The sequence below is a fragment of the Pelodiscus sinensis genome, chromosome 10 (genome assembly GCF_049634645.1).
Source record: "Pelodiscus sinensis isolate JC-2024 chromosome 10, ASM4963464v1, whole genome shotgun sequence".
NCBI lineage: Eukaryota > Metazoa > Chordata > Testudines > Trionychidae > Pelodiscus > Pelodiscus sinensis.
The window spans coordinates 48,706,832-48,726,560 of record NC_134720.1 but is presented as its reverse complement, the minus strand read 5'-3'; the positions used below and the strand labels follow the sequence as shown (position 1 = coordinate 48,726,560).

General features: G+C 51.8%; 1 protein-coding gene and 1 long non-coding RNA gene across 2 annotated transcripts; one reads left to right on the top strand and one right to left on the bottom strand.

The window, feature by feature from the left end:
- Nucleotides 1-5,780: 5,780 nt before the first annotated feature.
- Nucleotides 5,781-8,417, bottom strand: CAMK2N2 (calcium/calmodulin dependent protein kinase II inhibitor 2). Its single transcript, XM_075938113.1, has 2 exons — nucleotides 8,017-8,417; nucleotides 5,781-7,282 (listed from the first exon to the last, which is right to left on the bottom strand). Exons 1-2 carry the CDS (start codon nucleotides 8,183-8,185, stop codon nucleotides 7,212-7,214), a joined length of 240 nt encoding a protein of 79 aa, XP_075794228.1. The 5' UTR covers nucleotides 8,186-8,417; the 3' UTR covers nucleotides 5,781-7,211.
- Nucleotides 7,428-14,113, top strand: LOC112543927 (uncharacterized). The gene is made up of 3 exons (XR_003087221.2): nucleotides 7,428-7,737; nucleotides 11,089-11,216; nucleotides 13,522-14,113. It is a non-coding gene; the product is annotated as an uncharacterized LOC112543927 (long non-coding RNA).
- The last annotated feature ends 5,616 nt before the right edge of the window (nucleotides 14,114-19,729 follow it).

Below are 19,729 nucleotides of genomic sequence, written 5' to 3'. Positions count from 1 at the left end.
TTCGAAAGAAGCCTGCAGTCTAGACATAGCCCATGGGACGAGGGCATTTTAATGGTCCTTTCTAGCCCTTCAGCTCTATGAGCCATTCAGCGCCAGCTGCCCTCTAGCACTGGGAGCCCCATGTCCAAGCACAGGAGTGAAGCAATGCGGGTAAATTTGCACTGATGCAGCCTCTGTTGTTTGTATTTTGGTAGCATCAGCAGGTCCCGATCTGGGCTCGGGGGCCCTTTGTGCTTGGTGCTGTACGTACATGAGGACGAGCCCCTGCCCCAGTGAGCTAGTCCGTGGGCAAATCCAGAGCATGATCCAAGCGGGACTGTGTCCCAGCACTAAGTGCATTGCAAAAGCAAAAATAAGAGCGTTGAAGAAAGCAATTCAAGAGGCTTTCACTGATTCGACAGAATGGTCCCTCTGCATTCCCGGGGGAACGAGGGCGAAGACAGGCAGAGGAGCTGGCACTACCCCTCCTTGGGCTCCAGCATTTGGCAAATGTCCCTGTTCCTGCCACCACCTGGCCCTCCCACTGCCGGGTGTTGCTGCCGCTGATCTGTGTTCTGGCTCTTCGGGAGGGATCTGTGGGTGGGTGGGAACTAGAGTAACACTGAATGTGTCGGGCGAGAGAACGCGGGCTGCGGAGAACAGGCCAAAATAGCAACTTGTGAAATCGCGAATAGCACCTGAGCCCGCCCAAACGCTGAGTTTCTGCTGGCTGGGACGCCTGCCTCTCCGGCACACCTGTGCTCCAGAACTCCTCTGCAGCATGGGGGGCCAGCCAGCCCCAGCGGGGCGGTGGGCCTGGCGGTGCAATTGCAGATGCATATTCTGGCTGCTTCCTTCAGGCAAGAGCAGGGCTCAGGGACGGCTTTGCCCTTCTTTGGAGCTGCCACTTGTCACCAGAGGCCTATATCCCCATGCAAGGAATCAGAACTACTGCCGGGGAGTCAGAACTACATGGCCAGCTGGGCAGGTGACGTCCAAAGGGCCAGCTGTTGAGTGAGAACAGGCCCTTTGCAGATAGACCTGTGAACTGGAGCTTACTGGTGGGAGGCACAGCTAGGTGCCTGCCGTGTCACATGCCTGGACATGATGCTGGTGCCAGCATCCTGCTCACCATGGTCCCACCAGCTCAGCCAGCCGAGGGGTGCGGTACCCACACCACTAAATGGTCATCAAGCCATACTCACCAGGACAGGTGATGGCATTTACATGGCACTCGGTGCTGGAATGAAGAAGAGACCGTTGCTAGCCTCACAGGGGGACAAGAAGCCACATACTTGGGCCTTGCCAGGCTATACTTAGCTCAGCGATAGGGCTAGCTGGAGAAACAACCCCAGGATGTGGTAAAACAGGGATCCGCACAGTGCCATGCCATCCCCAGACCCAGGTGCAGCATCTTCCTGGCCTATTCCATCTCGGCACAGCTGCAATCCAATAGAAACTTTTTTCCCCAGTGTGCCATTTGGGCACTGGCCCTTTAAATTTAGCAGCAGCACCTCACAACTGCAGCCCTGAAGTAGCCATGTTGTGCCTGGCAGCTGCTGGCGGCCTTCCTGGGAGGGGAGACCCTGGTTTGTTTCCTCCTTTTTGATGTGAGGCGGGAGGCAGGTTTCTATGACATGACTCCTGGGGAAGAGAGTCTTGTGTGCAGCATGGGTCCCGCAGGATCTGGGAAAGTGCCCTGGGGGATGCTTTCGGCATAGATTTGGCAGGGGTGGTGGTGGGGACTGGGTTTACAGGTGGCCTGATCAGACATGCCCATTTGCACAGTGACTTAATCCCAAACTTGGTCACTTTGCCAGACTGTGGGCTGGTCCTTGCATTAGTCTGATGTGACCATGGACTGTGCTTTAAGCCCCTCTGCCCACCCCACCCCCATAGCTAAAAGGTCACTGTGGGGACAGAGAGGAGACACAGGAAAGGGGACTGTCGGCGGGTGCCGGAGCCTGGGGCAGGATGGGCGTTGGAAGGTGGGGGGTTGGCCTCCTCCCCTTGCCTTTGGCTTGTGATGGGGCGGGGAGAGGTTGGGTCTTCTCTCAGGAAGGCAGGTGAGTGCCCCATTTATTGCAGTCAGCTTCCCCCTCACAGCTCTGGGCAGTCTCTAGAGGGGAGTCTCTTCATCCTGCTAGCCCAGCGTTTGAGTTGAGCCCAGCCTCACGGTCAGCTCCAGCACCATGAGACAGCCTGGCTGGACAGCCCATGGAAACAGCCGGAGGTCTGAGCCAAGTCAATAGCATCGATCAACACCCCTCTGTGGCATGGCAACCCCTGACAAATCAGCTGCACAGTACGGCTCTGGTTCCTTCTCCCGGGTACTGCTCTGGGCTGTGCCATGTTTACACAGGCATTCCTGGGGTGACTGCTATCAGATTGCACTGGAGCACAGAGGAGCTACCTCCTCCCCTTGCCGTAATCCTCTTGGGACTGGGCTTTGCTGCTTTGCCAGACCAGCTGGGCTGAGTCAGAACAGTCTTGTGGCTGTACTAGTTCTTCCTGGCCTGACCTTGGATGGCAGGGGCAGCTCCGTTCCCTTGTCCCACAGGTTCAAATTTGGGAATGGTCACAATCCAGGACCAGTGTTCCTGTGAGCTGGGTGCTTGTGCAGCCACTCGGGAGAGCGCCCCCAGCTGTTTTTTGTTGATATTGGTGGTGCACATTCACATGTGCCCCGGTGCACATAACAAAATGTATTCCACGCATGGATGGAAACGATAAAAGGAAACATTGCCTGGGACTATGAGAAGAAGCTGATTTTCCAGCAATGCTTTGTGATTACATTGGAGGGCGGAATCGTTTGCAGTGGGGACACCTGAACCATTTGCTGCCTGGTTCTGACTTTCTCATACTGCTGAGGGAGGGCTCCCTCCCCGTGGGAGGCACCTGCCTGGGGCTGAAGCCCGCAGCTCCACTGCACAACCACAGAACAGAAGTCCCAAGACCTGACAGATGCACCCGGTGCTTTTACGTCTGTAGATTATTGTCTGCAGCTCGGAGGGCCTGTAGGTTTGGTCACCCCTGATGTCCGCCTTCGTGCCATCGACTATGAGCCTATGCAAAGCACGGCTGGGAGAGATGGAGAGCCAGGGAGAGACCAGAGCACCAGTGCTTTGGGTGCAGGCAAGGGCTTTGCTATTGGCTGTGGTCACCACTTGAGTGCTTTTAGTGGAAACAGCCCATTAGCTTGGGGTGATGCAGTCGGTCAGGACTGGAGTCAGCACATAAGGCCCACTCACAGGGATCTGACCTGACAGCTGGGGCCTTCCCGGGGCTGCATCCACTTTTCGCTGGTGGTGTGAATGTTTCAGGAGCAGTCCCGGCTGAAAGGGCCTGTTTCTGTGCCCTGCTCCGTGCTCCTGTGACCCCTGTAGGCAGGTGGCAGAGACATGCTGGAGTCCCGGGGAGAAGCAGGCACCTGCCAAGCCGAGCCGGTAGTGACCTCTAGAAGGGGATCTGGCTGCTGAATGGAAAACGGGCCCCTGAGAGACTCCAACAGGTGCTAAGAATCCAGCACCTCGGCAGATTCACATCTCCTGATGCTCAGGGGACTCAGACAGGAGTGGTCAGAGAGCTGGGGACAGGTACCAGCAAGGGCAAGAGCTGTAGGCACCCATGTTCTACCATTGACCCCGTAGCCACAGGATTTCCTTTCCAGCAGAGAGACAGGCACTGGTGCAGCTTCAGAGGCACTTAACTGCAGGGGGCTCAGACCCTGAGACACCCCTTAGGTACAGAGCATTGTGGGAATGGGTGTTTGTTCATATCAGTGCTAATCCATGTGAATACAGCCTGGTCAGACACAGGGTGTGCATGTGGGTGGGTGTTTATCTCATAATGGGTGGGTGTCCCAATGCCGTTAGTGCCGTGTACATGTATGCATGTGGCTCTGTTTGTACGTGGATATGAGTACCTTTGTGTCTCTGTATGTTGAGCATGTATGTATGCAGCTGGGAGCCGGAGTGCCTGCACTTTGCGTGTGTGTCTGTCAGCCTGCCTGTGTGAAAGGCTGCACATATGTGGTTCTCTCTGTGTGTGCCAGGGTCTCTGCCACTGTGTTTTTCGAGTGCATTGGGTCGTATCTCTGGTTCAGTGTGTTTTCAGGGCGGCTCATTGCTTGTAGCTGTCGTGTCTGAATTTGATCAGAATTCAGCCTTACTCAGAAAAAACAAGGTTTCTTTAAAAAGCAATCCATGGGAATGACAGTTTAATAATGTAACAGAAGAGAGAGGGAGAGATTGGCCCCAGTGTGTGTGTGGAGGGTGTGTGAGGTGGGGGGAGGGAGGAGCTCAGAAAGGTAAACAAACATCTTTTCCTCGGCACTTGAATTGCTGAGTGCATTTCCCAGTGGTGCAAAGGAAATTCCCCAGAAATTCAGAGCCTGTGGGAGGCTTTGATCTCCCCTTTTAAGGGGCTTAGGTCAATCTGAAGGGCTTGGGAAAGGGTGCCGGGCTTTTCCTCTTCTGTATTCCACAGGTCAGATTGGCAGAGACTCGGGGGCGGGGGGGGCTCACTTTCTGTTGCAGTGTAGGGCATAGGTCACTGGGAGGTTTGAACTAGAGTCAACGGGGGATTCGCTATAACCTGGATTCTTTTAAAATCAAGATTTGAGAATGTTGGCAATTCAGACAGAGGTTATGGGACTGTTACAGGCTCAATGGGTGGGGTTCTGTGAACTACAGTGTACAGGAGGTCTAGTCTAGATGAGCATGATGGTCCCTTCTGACTTTAAAGTCGATGAATCTACCCAGGGTTTCTTAGCATGTGGGCCCATCCACAGGGATCTGACTTCACAGCTGGGGCCTTATAGGGACTGCATCCGCTTTTCGCAGGTGGTGTGAATGCTTCAGTAGTGGTCATGGCTGACAGGGCCTGTCTCTGTGGTATGCTTGCCTGACTCTGGAATTGAGATGGAAAGCAACACTGGGTGCCTCTGGGACTAACCTGCTGCTCCAGCTCCCTGCTGCATAGGTCCTCCCTGCCCCTCAGGATAAGGGCAGCTCCTCTGAGAGGCCCCAGTAAAATATTTAACAGCCACAAGCCTCTCAGCAGCCTTATTTCTATTTCTGTCTTCAGCAAAAACTAGGTCACCTGATTTCCTCCCTCCCAGGAAACCTGCACAGACTTGGAGCGTGACCCTCTGGAACCCAGCAGCATCCCTGAATTAGGGGTTTAACACCCCGTTTCCTGAACCCTAAGTAATGCAGCAAGTAAACCCAGAAAGGGAGGTGGCAACTGCAGCAAAAATGTCTGTGACCCAGTGTGGTTCTCTGAGGGCTGTGATTTCCTGGAGAACATGATAGAAGCCCTTTAATAATCTCTCAACCATTTCCTCAACTATCCTAATCCATTGACTAAACTGGGAGATTCTCTATTCAGTTCAGTGTGGTTTGGATCAAGTCCCATTACAAACACCTTACTAGGGAAGAAACCCAGGGCTGACTGCCTCCATTTGGTACATGTATGTATTTATTCATTGAGTTTTGTTCACCAATACAGTGAAAATGGCATTAAAATTTACAATGGGTCATTCTTAGAATGGCATGACTTTTTTTTTGCTTTGTTGTCTTCATAAAATGACACAGTATATTATTGAAAAGATGATAGTTTCTCATGCACATCAGACCAGAATAAGCTTTTTAAAAATTAAATTAAATCAAAGTACAAAATTAAAAACACCAACTCGGAACATCCCCCAAGAAAGAGGCATCAAATAACCAGCGAGTTATCCAAACAACATTCGTAACCAGTGCAATAAGATCTTCTAAAGTCATTATGTTTCTACATGGTCCGTCAACAAAGCCATTGATCACAGTATAAGATTCATAGATACATTTGTTTTGTTTTTTGTTACTGATGCTTTGATGTGTGCAAAACCCTAACCACATTCAAGAAGTCCTGTCCAATACTGATATATAGAATTAAGAGAACCAACCATTTAAATTTCATTCTATACATTTTTTTCTTTCTTATGGAAAAAATATGAACAATCTTTGATGCAGTATCTCAACATTAGACATTAGCAGATCATTTTAACAAAGATTCGGATATAAAAATACAAATATGAGGAGTTCTGTTAAAAAGAAGCGTGCCATAGTGGGATGACTAGTGGCACCAAGATGTGGCACCAGGACCAGGAAGCTCATGCAAAAAAGATGGAGCAAAAATGTCTCTTGACAGCAAAATGATCACTGTCTTTTATATTATAGTCCATCTGTGTCGGAACCTCTGCCTTCCATTCAGCACTGCTGGCTTTGGATTTGCTTCCGATCTGCTGGTATTTTGCAAACTGGATAGGGATGAGGTGTGGGAATGGATGGTTGCATTAGAGCATGGGTGTGGGTCTGAAATACAGAAAGGGATGATAGCATACACCATGAGCCTGCTACAACTAGAGTGGTGTGTGTCTATGTAGGTGTTAGCTACACAGCCACTTGGCGAGAGACGGAGAAAGGTGTAAAGTGCATCGCTACAGGAGCCCTCTTCGAGATGAGAGCGCTAGGCGATCCTAAGGGCTCCGCGCTCTCAGGGGAACAGCACCTTGGCATCGTGGCTTGATGAAAGGGGAGCTGGGGAGACAGGAATAGGAGGGGAGTGGGTGCTGGTCTGGACAGCTCCCTGGGAGGGGTGCTGGAATGGACAGCTCCCGGAGGGCGCTGGAAGTGGTGCTGGAATGGACAGCTCCCGGAGGGCGCTAGGAGTGGTGCTGAAATGAACAGCTCCCGGAGGGCGCTGGAAGTGGCGCTAGAATGGACAACTCCCCGGAAAGGCGCCGGACGTGGTGCTGAAATGGACAGCTCCAGAGAGGGCCCTGGAAAGGACGGCTCCCCGGGAGGGCGCTGGAATGGATAGCTCCCTAGCAGCTGGCTCCTCTATTCTGCAGGGTGCTCCAGAAGGGTGGGGGGAGTGAGGGCAGGAGATGGTGCAGAAAAAGACGGGCATCTCCGGGGTGGGCTTCACGCCCTGGAAATCTGGACAGGGATGGGTGGCCAGGTCCCTTTGTCCCTTTGCTCTCGGCTGGATGCTGAGGAGGGTGAGATGGCCCCATCCGCTACCGCCTCGGGCTGGGGTCTGGGTTGGGAGTGGAAGGTGTCGCCAGCAGCCTCATCTCCTTCCTTTGCTTTCCTCGTTGACCACAGTCCAACAAACATGCACGGCCAAAAGTGCTTAAAATCAGTGATCAGAGTCTGCAGCTCAGTGCAGGCGCCTCCTCTGCCGACTTATACCCCAGAAGGCGACTTGTCTGTCATCCCCTTCAGCACCTCGTCTATTCTATCATCTTCGATCACCACTGCAGGGGGACAAGCACACAGTCAGGCTCTTGCCAGGCTAGCTGGCAGATATACCCTCTCGAGGAGCTTGGCTGGGGCTAGCAGGATTTGCCCCCCCCTCCCCCCGTGCTCTCCCCCCTCCCGCCACAAGCCAACATCTGCTAGAAAAATCCGCTCCCGGAAAATGGCTCCCGGAACGAGCCCTCTGCCTCTCCAGCTCGCAGCCTGGGCGCAGTGAGCTAAGGTGACTCAGAATGACCGCAGGCAGCGGCAGGAGCGGGAGAGGCTGGCGGTGAATGCGGCTGGGGGAGGGGGAAGACCCCCGCGGGGACACTGGAGCCGGATGTCGCGGACAAAGGGGAGCCCTGCGTGGGGAGGAGGGCAGCAGGAGCAGTGCAGCAAGCCAGCCCGGCGCCTAGGAGGTGGGGTACTGGGGCAAAGCCTTTGGGGTCTGGCAGGAGTCGCTCGCTGGCAGGTGCGATGACAGAGCCCGGCCCCCCGAGGGACCCGCTCTGATTCCTCCAGGGGAACGCGTCGGGGGAGGGGGCGCGACCCTCCATCGGGGATTAAGCCGAGTCCGTCTGGATGGGGTGGGGCAGGCGGCAGCTGAGCCCCAGTATTTGCCGAGGGGGGAGCCGTCTCCCTTTCCCTTCCCCGAGTCTGAGCGACCCCTCCCCACTGGGCGACCCCTCCCCGAGTCTGAGCGACCCCACCCGGATGGAGAGGCGGCGGGGGTCTCTCAGGGGGCGCTTACCTCTCTTGGCCCTGCCGATCTGCCCCAGCTTGGGGGGCCTCTTGGCCTGGTTGCCCCCGAAGAAGGAGTTGGTGTCCTGCAGCCGGCAGCTGAAGGAGATCTCGCTGACTTCGGAGTCGGTGCCGTAGCGGGCCACCTTCTCCTCGCTGTAGGGGAGAACCTCGGACATGGTGGCAGCTGCTGGGTCCTGCGGGGTGGCCGGGGAGAGCGATCCAGCGGCGGAGCCGACGTAGGGGTCCGAGCGGGCTGGCGGGCTGGCGAGGGAGTGCGGAGCGCTGCAGCTTGCGGAGCGGTGTGTGCAGAGAGGCTAGGGCAGCCCTACATCATAAAGGAAACCCAGGCGGAAGAATGAAGTCATGCATCCGGGGCTGAGCGCTGAGGGCCCGGCTCTGGCGGGTCCTTCCCCCGCCCCTCCCCCAGCTCCCCCGCCCCTCTCCCTCCCCCTTGCCGCCGCCCCCGGCTGCGCGGCAGAAAGGGAGGAGGGTGACATCAAGAGGCAAGAGCGGAATGACAATGAGATTGCAGCAAAAGCAGAGGGGAGGAGGCCGGGGTCCCTGCCTCCCTGCCTCCCTCCCCGCCCGCGGGCACCCTGCGCGCTCTGTGCGCCCCCGGGGCAGCCAGGGCCGGGGGGAGGGGGGAGGCTTCAGCCAGACACACCTGATGGCTCCCTGACTGTCCCCCCTCCGGTGCCCTTTCCTCCCTCCGTGTCCCCCGAGCCTTCCCCCCCCCCCGTGTCTCCCTGCCCTTTTCCTACCCCGTGTCCTCCTGCCCTTTCCTCCCCCCCCCCCTCTGCTCTTTCCTCTCCCTAGGCCTCCCATGGTCCTTTCCTTCCCCCTCCCTCATGCCTTCTCTGGTCCTTTCTCCCCCTACCCCCGTGTGTGTCCCCCACCCTCCGAGCCTCCCATGGGCCTTTCCTGCCCCCCTGGGCCTTTCCTCTCCCCAAGCCTTCCCCAACCCTTTCCTCTCCCCATGTTTCTCCCCCACCCCTGTGCCTCCCCCCCCTCATGTCTCCCTATCACCTCTGCCTCCCCCAGCCCTTTACTTCCTTCCTCCGTGTCTCCCCCACTCCTTCGGCTCCCCCATTCCTTTCCTGCCCATATCTGTGTCTCCTCCCACCCTGTTCCCAATGTTGTTTCTCTTCTCCCCCTCCCCCATTGTCCGGTTTTCTCTCCTGACAATAGGGCCCATATTTTTAAAAAATGCCCCTCATATTCCTTTCCATCACCATCTTCCTGACCCCAACCCATCACCCCATGTCCTAGGTACAGCTCCCCCCCGGCCTTCATCTTCCCCAGAAGCCTGTTACTGACACTCTCAAAAGTAACCCCCAGCCATCCTCTTCATCCTTCTAAGGGGCCCTTGGTAGTGGTACTGCTTATGGTGGCTGATTAGCTTCCATTGCCCCTGTTCTTACACTGAGGGGGTGGGGCGAAGCATCAGCTTCTGGCCTGAAACTCTCCCTGCCTGGTTGCTGCTGCAAGGTGTGTGTGTGTGTGTGTGTGTGTGTGTGTGTGTGTGTGTGCGCGCGTGCGCGCGCACATGCCTGTGTGCGTGTGCGCCTCCCTCTCTCTGTGGGTTAGTGCTTGTGGTGACTGCTTTGCTGGGGCAGCTTCGGCATCGGTGTAGCTTGTGCCAAGTGTGTGAATGGTCACTAGCCAAACATGGCGTGCTGCTCTTCACCACGCACGTTGCCAAATGCACATGGAGAGGTGTACCTGCCAGCAACTTGGAGGCCTGGCTGGAGGCCAGCGGGGTGCTGATGGGCTCAGTCAAGAAGGTTGCCTAAAGGAGGTGGCTTATCAAATGCTTTCAGATCATGCAATTTGCAGGATGTGTGTCTGCAATATTACCAGCCCCCTCTCTCCTTACCTCATCTTCTCTGGGCATTGTTGGGGAAGGTGGGTAGAGACTGGATGGGCTAGGGCAGCAGTTCCCAAACATGTTCCCGGCCGGAGCCCCTCTTCACACGTATTGCTTCCCACAGCCCCAGACAACACGGAGATACCACTTAAAAATGGCAGCCTCCATGCAGCATGACCTCCCATGCACTGTACCTGTAAGGTCATGCTGCACGGAGGAGGCCATTTTGAAGAACAAAGTCTCATTCTCCATGTGCCGTGACCTTGCCCTCATGGTGAGCATGTTTGGCCATGCTGTGCAGAGGAGGCCAGTTTGTAAAATGGTGTCCTCCACACCCTTGGGATTGCCACAATGCCACCTGCTGATGCAATGACCTCACTTGGGGGTGTGACCCATAGACTATGGGAAGAAATGGCTAGGCCGAGGGAGGGGAGACACACCGCCTCTCCCCTGGTCTCCAAGATCCCATCTGTGGGCTATTATAACCAGACGTGGCTTCTCCAAAATGTGTCTGTCCTCTGAGGACAACACACCGAGGCGGGTGAATATGCAATGTGCATTCCCTGATGGAAAGATGGTGTGCCTTTGGGAGAAGGGAATATATCCTAGGCTCTCTGGTACCCAGGGGCCAGGGGTAGCTTCATTGAACCCCAGTATGAAACCTGAGGGTCCAGGCTTTTATCCCAGATGGTCCAGGCTTTTATAGTGAGGGGGCATTCAGAGCCTACAGGGCTGGGTTACAAAGCCCTAGGCATAACAGCATGGAAAGCCAGGCTGAGATACTTACATGTGTGTAACTCTGTGAGGACAGAGGGAGTCTAGGCGATTGAGGTATAAGATATGGGATGGACTCCAGCAGGGAGAGATTTCCTCCAGGGCAAAAAGCACTCTCCTGGCAGAATGCCAAGGCTCTGGGCCCTAATTAAGTTCCCATGTAAGCCTTTGGCATGAGGTTTAAGTGACTCCTTAGGCCCCGGAGATGGGGTGAGTCCTGTGCTCTGGGTTGAATTTGACCCTTAAGGAACTCTGATACAAGCAGATCAAATCTGGGGGTGTGGTGGACAGCAGGATGTGGGCAGGGGAGAGTGCAAGGAATGGGATAACAGACAAGAGCTGGGAAGAGAGCAGCAAATAATTCACCCACCCATAATTTAGCACTTGTGTTGTGTGATAAGAAAACCTAACACACATGGTGTTTCTGCTCCCTGCTAGGGTGGATGAAAGGGCCATGAGCAGGAGAAAGTGAAGCCAAGTGATTCCAAGGTGATGGCAGAGGCGTTTCCTGTGTGAAGAGAACCACATAGGGTGCATCTACACAGCGGGGCTTACCTCGAAATAAGGTATGCAAATTGAGCTGCTTCAATTGTGTCTCTGATTTTGAAATGGGGAGCATCTATTCAGCACTTATTTCGAAATAGAGCACTCTTCCTCTGACATCCCTTTCTCCTTGTACAATGAGGGTTTCAGGTGTTGGAGTAAGAAGTCCTCCAGCTTGACAGTATTTCAACATTATTTCAAAATAACACTTGTAGATGTACCCATAGAGTTTAAAGGCAGAAGGAGGCCACCAGATCATCTAGTTTGAACACTGGACACTAATCACCCCCCTGTCACCCCTACACCTAGCCCAACTACCACAATTAGACCATCACATGAGGTTTAAATAATGACAGGCCTTTATCTCTGCAAACTCCCTCGTCCTTTGTCATTAACTGTAGGAGTCACATTCAAGAAAGTCCTCTGTTCACATGTCCATGTTGGACATGGATGAAGGAGTATTCCGAGGGCTTTCTCTTTCCCAGGGGCTCACGGCTCTTCCATGCTATGCAAAGGATCTATACATGCAGCACAACTATAGGCTAAGAAGCAGAGCTAGAGTAAATCAAGGGTGAAGCTGATCTGCATTCAGACAGCTGAGTGCACAGGACAATTGAGAGTACAGGACCTTGCCTTTGTCCTAAAGGCATGATTTAGAGTGACGCTCTTGGAACTGAGGGTAGCGCTGAGGCCTGCATTTATATCATTTACCTTTCTATAGCAGGTAAGATGCATCTTGGGCAGGCCAACCTACAGAGTCCGTCTAATTGGTGAGGGGCACTGAATACAAGGCTCAAACAGCCTCAAGTGGATTGGCTGATGCTGCAGTCTTCAGAGCCCTTTGCACACTTCTTGGTCTCCTATCACTGGCTATAGTCATTATATTCACGACCTTCTGTTTGCTGATGACTGTGCATTGCTGGCTCATTCAGTGAAGGCTGCACAGGAGCTTTTTGATCACTTTGTTACTTCTGCTCACCATTTTGGATGCACAGTGAGCCTCAAGAAGACAGAAGTTATGCCTCAGCCTGTCTGGAAAGAGCCCGGCACTCCAGTGAACACTGCTGCTGGTACAGTCCTTAAGGCTGTTGACAAGTTCTGCTACTGGGAAGTGTACTGTTCTCTAGAATAAACTTGGATCATAATGTATCTACTTGACTAGCCAAAGCCAACACGGCCTTTGGAAAATTGACCAAACATCTATGGAATGACCATGGTGTCAAACGCCATACCAAGATAGTGCTTTATCAGGCAGATGTCCTGCTGTATGGCTCAGAGTCATGGACAATATATCATCACCATGGTTTGAAGCTCGATCAGTTCTATATGTGTTGTTTGAGGAAGATTGCCCATGTGAACTGGTGGGACAAAATTCTTAATACAGGGGTTCTTAAACTGTGTGGTGTGATAGGCATGAAAGCAATGCTTATGAACAAACAGTTTCACTGGACTGGTCATGTTATGAAGATAGATGATACATCGATACCAAAGATTGTCTTTTACGGCCAGCTTGTTCATGGAAAGCAATCTATTGGTGGTCAGTATAAGCACTATAAAGACATCTTAAAGGCCAATATGAAGTCATGAGGCGTATCTCCCAATGATCTGGAAACTCTAGTTCAGGACAGATTGTCCTGGTGACAAATCAGTGTACAGGCTCTTAATTGCTTTGAGAGTCAGCGTATCCAGGCATTGCAGTAAAAGTGTAGGATCCTAAAAGAACATACCACACCTACAGTTGGCGGCTTTTTATGTGATATCTGTAATTGACTCTGCCGATCAAGGATTGGTTTAGTCGCTCACCAACAGCGTCAGAAGATGAGATCTGTCGATCGATGGCTCAATCCAAGAATAGTCATTATACCATTGGGAAGATTTTCTGATTTCTTTCCATCGCTTGCCAAAGTCCCAGCTAAACAGACAGGACGGCCCTGACCGTTGCAATGCCAACATGCTGACTTGGAAGGGAAATGGTGCCTGCACTGGTAACAAGAGGCATCCAGAGGATGGGATAAACTTAGGTGTATTTTTGAACCACCCCAGAGCACTTTTCCATCCTCTTTTCACTACACCAGTGTGTAAGCCAGTCACAACTGGCACAACACATTTCTGTTTGCTTTTCTGAGTCAACGTGGAAGGAGCAGGCACAGGGCTGTGTGTGTGACTCTGGTTGTGTGTTTTTGCACAGGTTGGATGTCTATGTAGCCAATCTTTGTAAAGTGCCTTGGGCTCTTGGGGCGATGGGTGCTTTGGCTGAATGGATCAATTAGGAATTATTATTGCACTGGTAATCAGGATTTCATTCTTCTGTGTTTGTTTATATTACAGTGATACAGTCAGGATCAGGGCCCTACAAACCCAGGGGAGGCTGCGGTCTCTCCCATGAAGAATTTACAATGTAACTGAAGCTCAGCCACAGGAAAAGTGCGACAAGCAGGATGGAGGCCAGGCATCAGTGATAAGATCGCATGGGCACATGTTATTGTTACAGCAGCTCTGAACTGGCTGAATAAGCCTCACGTGGGCGTTCACAATGCTGCAGGAGCCCCTGAAAAAGTAGGCAGCAGTCCGTTGCCCATGCTGAGATGTGTCCTGCTTTCCGAGCCCACAAGGGCTAATACAGCAGCACATGTACATCTACATAGGGACACGGTGGCACATGCAGCCCTATGCAAGCCCCTGCATGGGCACACAGACATGCACGGAGGCTCATCAGTTCATACACATGTGTGGGGCTGTGTTCCTTACCAGCTGGGTGCTCCTGTGGCCACTCAGGAGAGATTCAATTGCTGCCCAGCTAGTCAGCAGAGTGCCCACAGCAATTTTTGTTTATGCTTGTGGTGCACATCCGCACATGCCTCAGTGCACATAACATTTATTCTGCACGTGGATGGAAAAAAATCTGCACATGTATGAAAAAGATTAGCGGGAACATTGGGGTGGGGCAGGAGCAGCTGGTGGGCGTGGGGCTAGTTTGCGGGGATAAGAGGAGAGAGTGAGAGTTATAGAACTAAGGACCAGCCAGTTGGCTAATGAGGGGTCTCATCCCTATAGGAAGAGACCAGATCAGACCAATGGTCCATCTCATCCAATATCTGCTCTCTGGCAGTGCTTAGCCCCAGATGCTTTGGAGGAAGGTCTCAAAAAGCTAGGGCTTAGTTATGCTCTAGCCTGCCCATAGGCTGTCCTCCCATCACTCTGTCTTGTTTATATCCCCACACAGGAGGGTGGATATCACTTTTTAAAAAAACATCCTGGCAAAGGGTCTCATTTTCTATTAAAAGGTCTGAGCCACTTTTGCCTGGTACTAAGCTCTTGGCCTCAATGAGACCCAATGGCGGTGTGTTCCACAGGTTAATCTGTAATGAAGTATTTCCTTTAGGTAGCTTTACATTGGTTACCTTTCTGTTTCATTGACCCTCTTGCCCAGCTATTAGGAGCGGAGATGAGCAGGAGAGCTTGACTTAACTTCCTTCTCCCGGGTCTCTGCCATGTCCCCCTCATATCCAGGTCTCGAAATGAAACAGTTCCAATATTTTTCAACCTCTCCTCTTACAGAAGCTTTCGTAGGCCTCTAATCATTCTGTTTCCTGTCTCAGCACCCCATCTATATGACTGGAAGAGTAATTCAGAGGCGGATGACAATAGCACTATAGTATTTTACATACTTGCTATCCCAGTCCCGCTGCACTCTAGCATGGTGCTTGCTTTCTCTGCGTGCCCCTGAGGCTACTGAAAGGTCAGACTCTCTTAGCTGGGGTCTCCTCTCTGCATAGAAAGACACCTGTGGGTGGGGAATTTCTATCATGTTTTCTCCCTCATCATCAGCCCCCTTCCCGTTTTACGCATAATTTTAAAAATAAAAATAAGAAAAGCCAGTGTTTTAAAAGCATGTTGGCAGTTGCATCTGGGCCCTGCCTTGCGAGCTGGCTGCCTGGGAATGACGCTAACAGCACAAAGCCTTGGGACAAAGGGCTGTTTTTTCCCCCTCGTAAATGGATAATAACAGGTTGTCTTTGGGAAATTTTTTGTGCTGCGTCAACCACTGGAACCACAATTGCCACGAAGTAATGAATGAGGCATCATGCAGCGGATGGGGGCTTTCTGATGACATCAAGAAAACTCTTGAATTCGGCTTCCATGGTTATCATGACATCAGAACTTGCTGGATCTGTGGCCTTATATGGCAGCTCCAAGCTCAGGAGCAATCTGTGTGTGGGGGGGGGGAGGATGTGGTACAGACTCAGCCAGACATGGCACCTTCATGGCACCTTCTTTCACCAAAGTCCATTCCTGCTGCTACAGACCGATGTTTTACAAATCAAAACACAGGCCACATGTTCCACCCTCTTCCAGTTGCGAACTGAAGCAAGTGATCCTTCTTAACTGCTTGGCTGTGGCTTATGGAAGACTTAAGAGCTTGTCACTCAGAAAGCCAGACTAGATGATCACAGGGATCCATAACGGCCTTATAATCTGAGTCTAGGAGTTGTGCCTAGCCTCTTTGACCTGTTACCTGGCATTTGCAACTTAGCCATCTGGCATGCCTGGTCTTTTTCGGCAAGGGGACTGGACTTGACCTCTCGAGATCCCTTCCAATTCTAGTGTTCTATGTTTCTATGATTCTAGATTGTAAGCTCTCCGGGGAAGGGACTGGCTTTATGTGCTGTTTCTATAGCACCTCGTACTAGGGATGTAATAGTGTAGTCAATGAACCGATTAACCAATAAACAGAAGCTTATAGGTTAATGCTACAGACTACAGGCATTTCCCTCTCCCTGCCAGTATATTGTTTAGCAGGCTGGCCAGCAGCATGGCTCAGTCCTGGCTTGCAACAGGTCTGGGACCTACCCCTGCTGCGGCTCTGCATTTAAAGTGTATTAAGTATTGGGCAGGCAGGCAGCTCAACTCAGTTCTGGCTTGTGCTGGTTCTGGGAGCTTAGACCCCCTTAGCCAGGAACTGCTACCACCCTGCACTGCTGCATCTGATACAGTGGCTGCCAGCCCCGCCCCCCAGGGACTATAGGATAGTCGACTAACCAATAAAATGTCATGAATTTACTCGACTATTCAATTAACTGATATTTAACATCCCTACCTCATACAACAGGGTCCTGATCCGTGACAGTGGCTTGGGTGTTACAGTCGTACAATTCATAGTAACAATAAACATAATTAAGATCCAGTGTTCATACAGCCCCAAAGGCCCCTCTGACCACTAGGTGCTATCCCAATTTAAATGTTACATTATCCAAGTAATTGCAATGCAAGGTCTTCTTTGTGCCATGCTGAGTCTACAATTGGGTATTTCCCTATGACAAACATGTTCATCAAGACAAAGTCCAGCCAAGATCCAAACGGTGCTGTACCCATCACCAGTCCTTCATTACAGTTGGCTGATTGGCTGCCTCCATCCAGAAACATTCTCAGACTGGAAGGGGCTGGAATTCTGGGAATAAAAAAATCTGTATTCAAACCAGTGATCATCTAGCAAATGGGGCAGATCAGGAGACTTGGACAGGGGGCTGAAAGTCATCAGTGGAATAGTGTATTCATGAGGAAGAGAGAGAGAGGCAAGGGAGGGAAACATGTACGTATCTGGTACTTTTGGGCTAAACACCATGGCTGTGTCTACACTGGACCCCTTTTCCAGAAAAGGGGTCCAGTGTAGACACAGCCCATGGCTGTTTACACTATGGACAGGAATTGGTTGCTCTCACGCAGTGAACAGACTGTGAGGCAGGGGAAATGGTATTTTTTGTGCTGTCAGATTGACCTTCCATGCAGCATTGGCAGGCAAAGTGCATTTCCTGAAGCAAGTGGCAGATGTAGGGTATAGGCCAGGCTCAAGGCAAGGAAAGCTGAGTTCTGCTGATGGAGAGAAGGTTGGCATGTAGGAACAGCACCTCAAAGCCTCAGCACTGTGCCACTGATCATAGAACACTAGAACTAGAAGGGACCTTGAGAGATCATTGAGTCCAGTCCCCTGCCCTCATGGCAGGACCAAGCACCATCTAGATCATCCCTGATAGATGTCTGTCTAACCTGCTCTTAAATATCTCCAGAGACGGAGATTCCACAACCTCCTTAGGCAACTTATTCCAGTGTTTAACCACCCTGACAGCTAGAAAGTTTTTCCTAATGTCCAACCTAAATCGCCCTTGCTGCAATTTAAGCCCATTGCTTCTTGTCCTATCCTCACAGTCCAAGGAGAACAATTTTTCTCCTTCCTCCTTGTAACACTCTTTTAGGTACTTGAAAACCAGTATCATGTCCCCTCTCAGTCTTCTCTTTTCTAAACTAAACAAGCCCAATTCTTTCAGTCTTCCCTCATGGGTCATGTTCTCTAGACCTTTAATCCTTCTTGTTGCTCTTCTCTGGACCTTCTCTGATTTCTCCAGACGCTGAGTTCTTTGGAGGTCCCAGCCTTCTCTAGATGGAGAAATTGGAGAAGGCTGGGGCCTCCAAAGAACTTGGCACCCAGTTTGCTGAGTCCTCTGGAAATCTGGCCTATGATGGCTGTGGAACAGCAGCTGCAAAGAAGTCAGGTATTCGAACAATGAAGCGTGTATTTGCTGCACTTAAATATGGAGCTTGGAGGGCATGGAGGAGGGTTCACAGGGAGGGGCCTGAGATGTGCGAAGGTGAAGAGCTGTACTTCAGAGCAGACTGTAGGGCTACATTCCCTCATTGTGCTGTAGTTTTCATTACAATAGGAGCTTCCAAGAATCGCCAACTCTCATGATTTTATTGCGAGTCTTGCAATCTTTGGCATTTGTCTGAAAGCAGCAGCTCCAGGAATCATGTGAACTTCAGCTGTTGACCCAAAATTGTACACACATCTAGTCCTCGTGGGTGCAGAGAAAAGCAGGAAGACAAGATCCTCAAAGACCCAACCAGATGGGAAATAAAATGGCTCATTAGTACTTTTAAATCTCATGATTTATAAGTCAATGTCATGAGGCTGGGACTCCTGACTTTCGAATGCTCAGGGTTGACAGTGCTGGCTCTGGTGCAAAATCTCCCACTGCGGCTGACTTGAGCATGTGGAGATCCAAAGAAGCTGCTGGTTCGGGTAGAGGAAGGTTGGCACTTAGCCCGTAGAGGTAGCTGATGGTCCTGACTGTGTAGCCCAGGCTGTGTCATTCCCATTGTGATGTTGTTCCCATAGTGGTCTTTCCCTATAAACATAGACTAATTTGTAAAGTGTTTGTTTAAGCCAACGCTGGGGGAAATGGCAGAGCTTGGTATTTCTACATCAGTCTCTTTAAATGTGTTGGGCCCAAGGTCAACCCCGTTCTGGAGGGCAGGAGGTGCTTGGAGTCTCTGACACACTGATCCACTGGGAACATGCAAGTACAGTAGCGTTTCGCTGTTACAGCCTCATTGTGGTGATGATCGGCATCAGTGTGTGAGGCAGCTGATGCATCAGTCAGAGGCGAGTGACGAAGCTGGCCTGTGTGGCGTGCTGACTGCTTGTTTGTTCCTCTTGCCTGAAAGCTGCAGCCCACACTTGCAAAGTACAGGGCCTGTTTGTGAGAAGGGAACATTGCAGCCCCCTGAGAAGGGCTCATTGCCCATAGAAAACCCTAAAGCAGTGTAAAGAATTTGTAGGCTGTGTAGGGCTGGGAGCAGAATGAGCCTAACCCTTTCAGGTGTGTCTGGTGATCATTACCAGTCCTTGCAGCTGATGTAAATAGTATCACTTCGGCTCATGCAGTTAAAATGTGGGTGTGATTAGGAACATATTTACCCTGGTAACTTTCTTTTGTGGCAATAACTCCAGGTTGGATTTGCTGGTGTAAAGAAAGGCTTTGCTGGAAGGGCTTAAGCCACCTGCTGGGCTGGCTTTGAATTTGCAGATGTGCTGATGAATCATTCCTGTGCCCTGGGACTGGACTGGATCCCTCTGGAAGAAAGTGCATGTGTGCTGTTAAAGTGAGGAGATGAGGGGGTCTCCACTTGCATCCTGGGTCTGTAGCCATCCTGCCCTCCCCATACCGCTCAGCAGGAGGAGGTCTTCAGCTAGATCCCTTGGGAGTGGGGTCCTGATATGGCAGAGGTTGAGAACCCCTGAGGTTTAAGGAGCTGTGCCGGGTGTATTCCTCGAGGTCCTTGGGCTATCTCAGACTAGAGTTCAAGCTAGCTCAGCTGATGGGACAACTTCTTTCACTTCCCCCTCCCAACGTCACATGCAGGATGCTGCTTAGAACCTTCCCTATTGCTCTTGGCTGGTATATATCATGCTGGATCTTCCGAACAGAAGTGTTGTTTTAACCAGGGAGCCCCAAAACACATTCCCCCATGCTTGGCTATTGTTTCTGTGAGCGGAGAGAGGTAGAAGTCCTCGCAGCCAATCCACCCTGTGTGGTGCTGGGCCCCATCTCTGGGCAGGGTGTATGAATCACGAGATACCATGTCATTGGGGTCCTGGGTGCTAGAAAGGAAGAGAGTACTAGGGATGATTCCCTTTCCATCTTCAGGTGGACCTGGGCTACCGCTGTGAGTCTGGGTGGGGTGTGAGTCTGAGTGAAAG

Bases quoted from the DNA above. Each gene is read 5' to 3' on its own strand.
- CAMK2N2 (XM_075938113.1), bottom strand. From the start codon at position 8,185: ATGTCCGAGGTTCTCCCCTACAGCGAGGAGAAGGTGGCCCGCTACGGC. The intron at 7,283-8,016 runs GTAAGCGCCCCC...GTCCCCCTGCAG, and splicing joins GATCGGCAGGGCCAAGAGAG to TGGTGATCGAAGATGATAGA.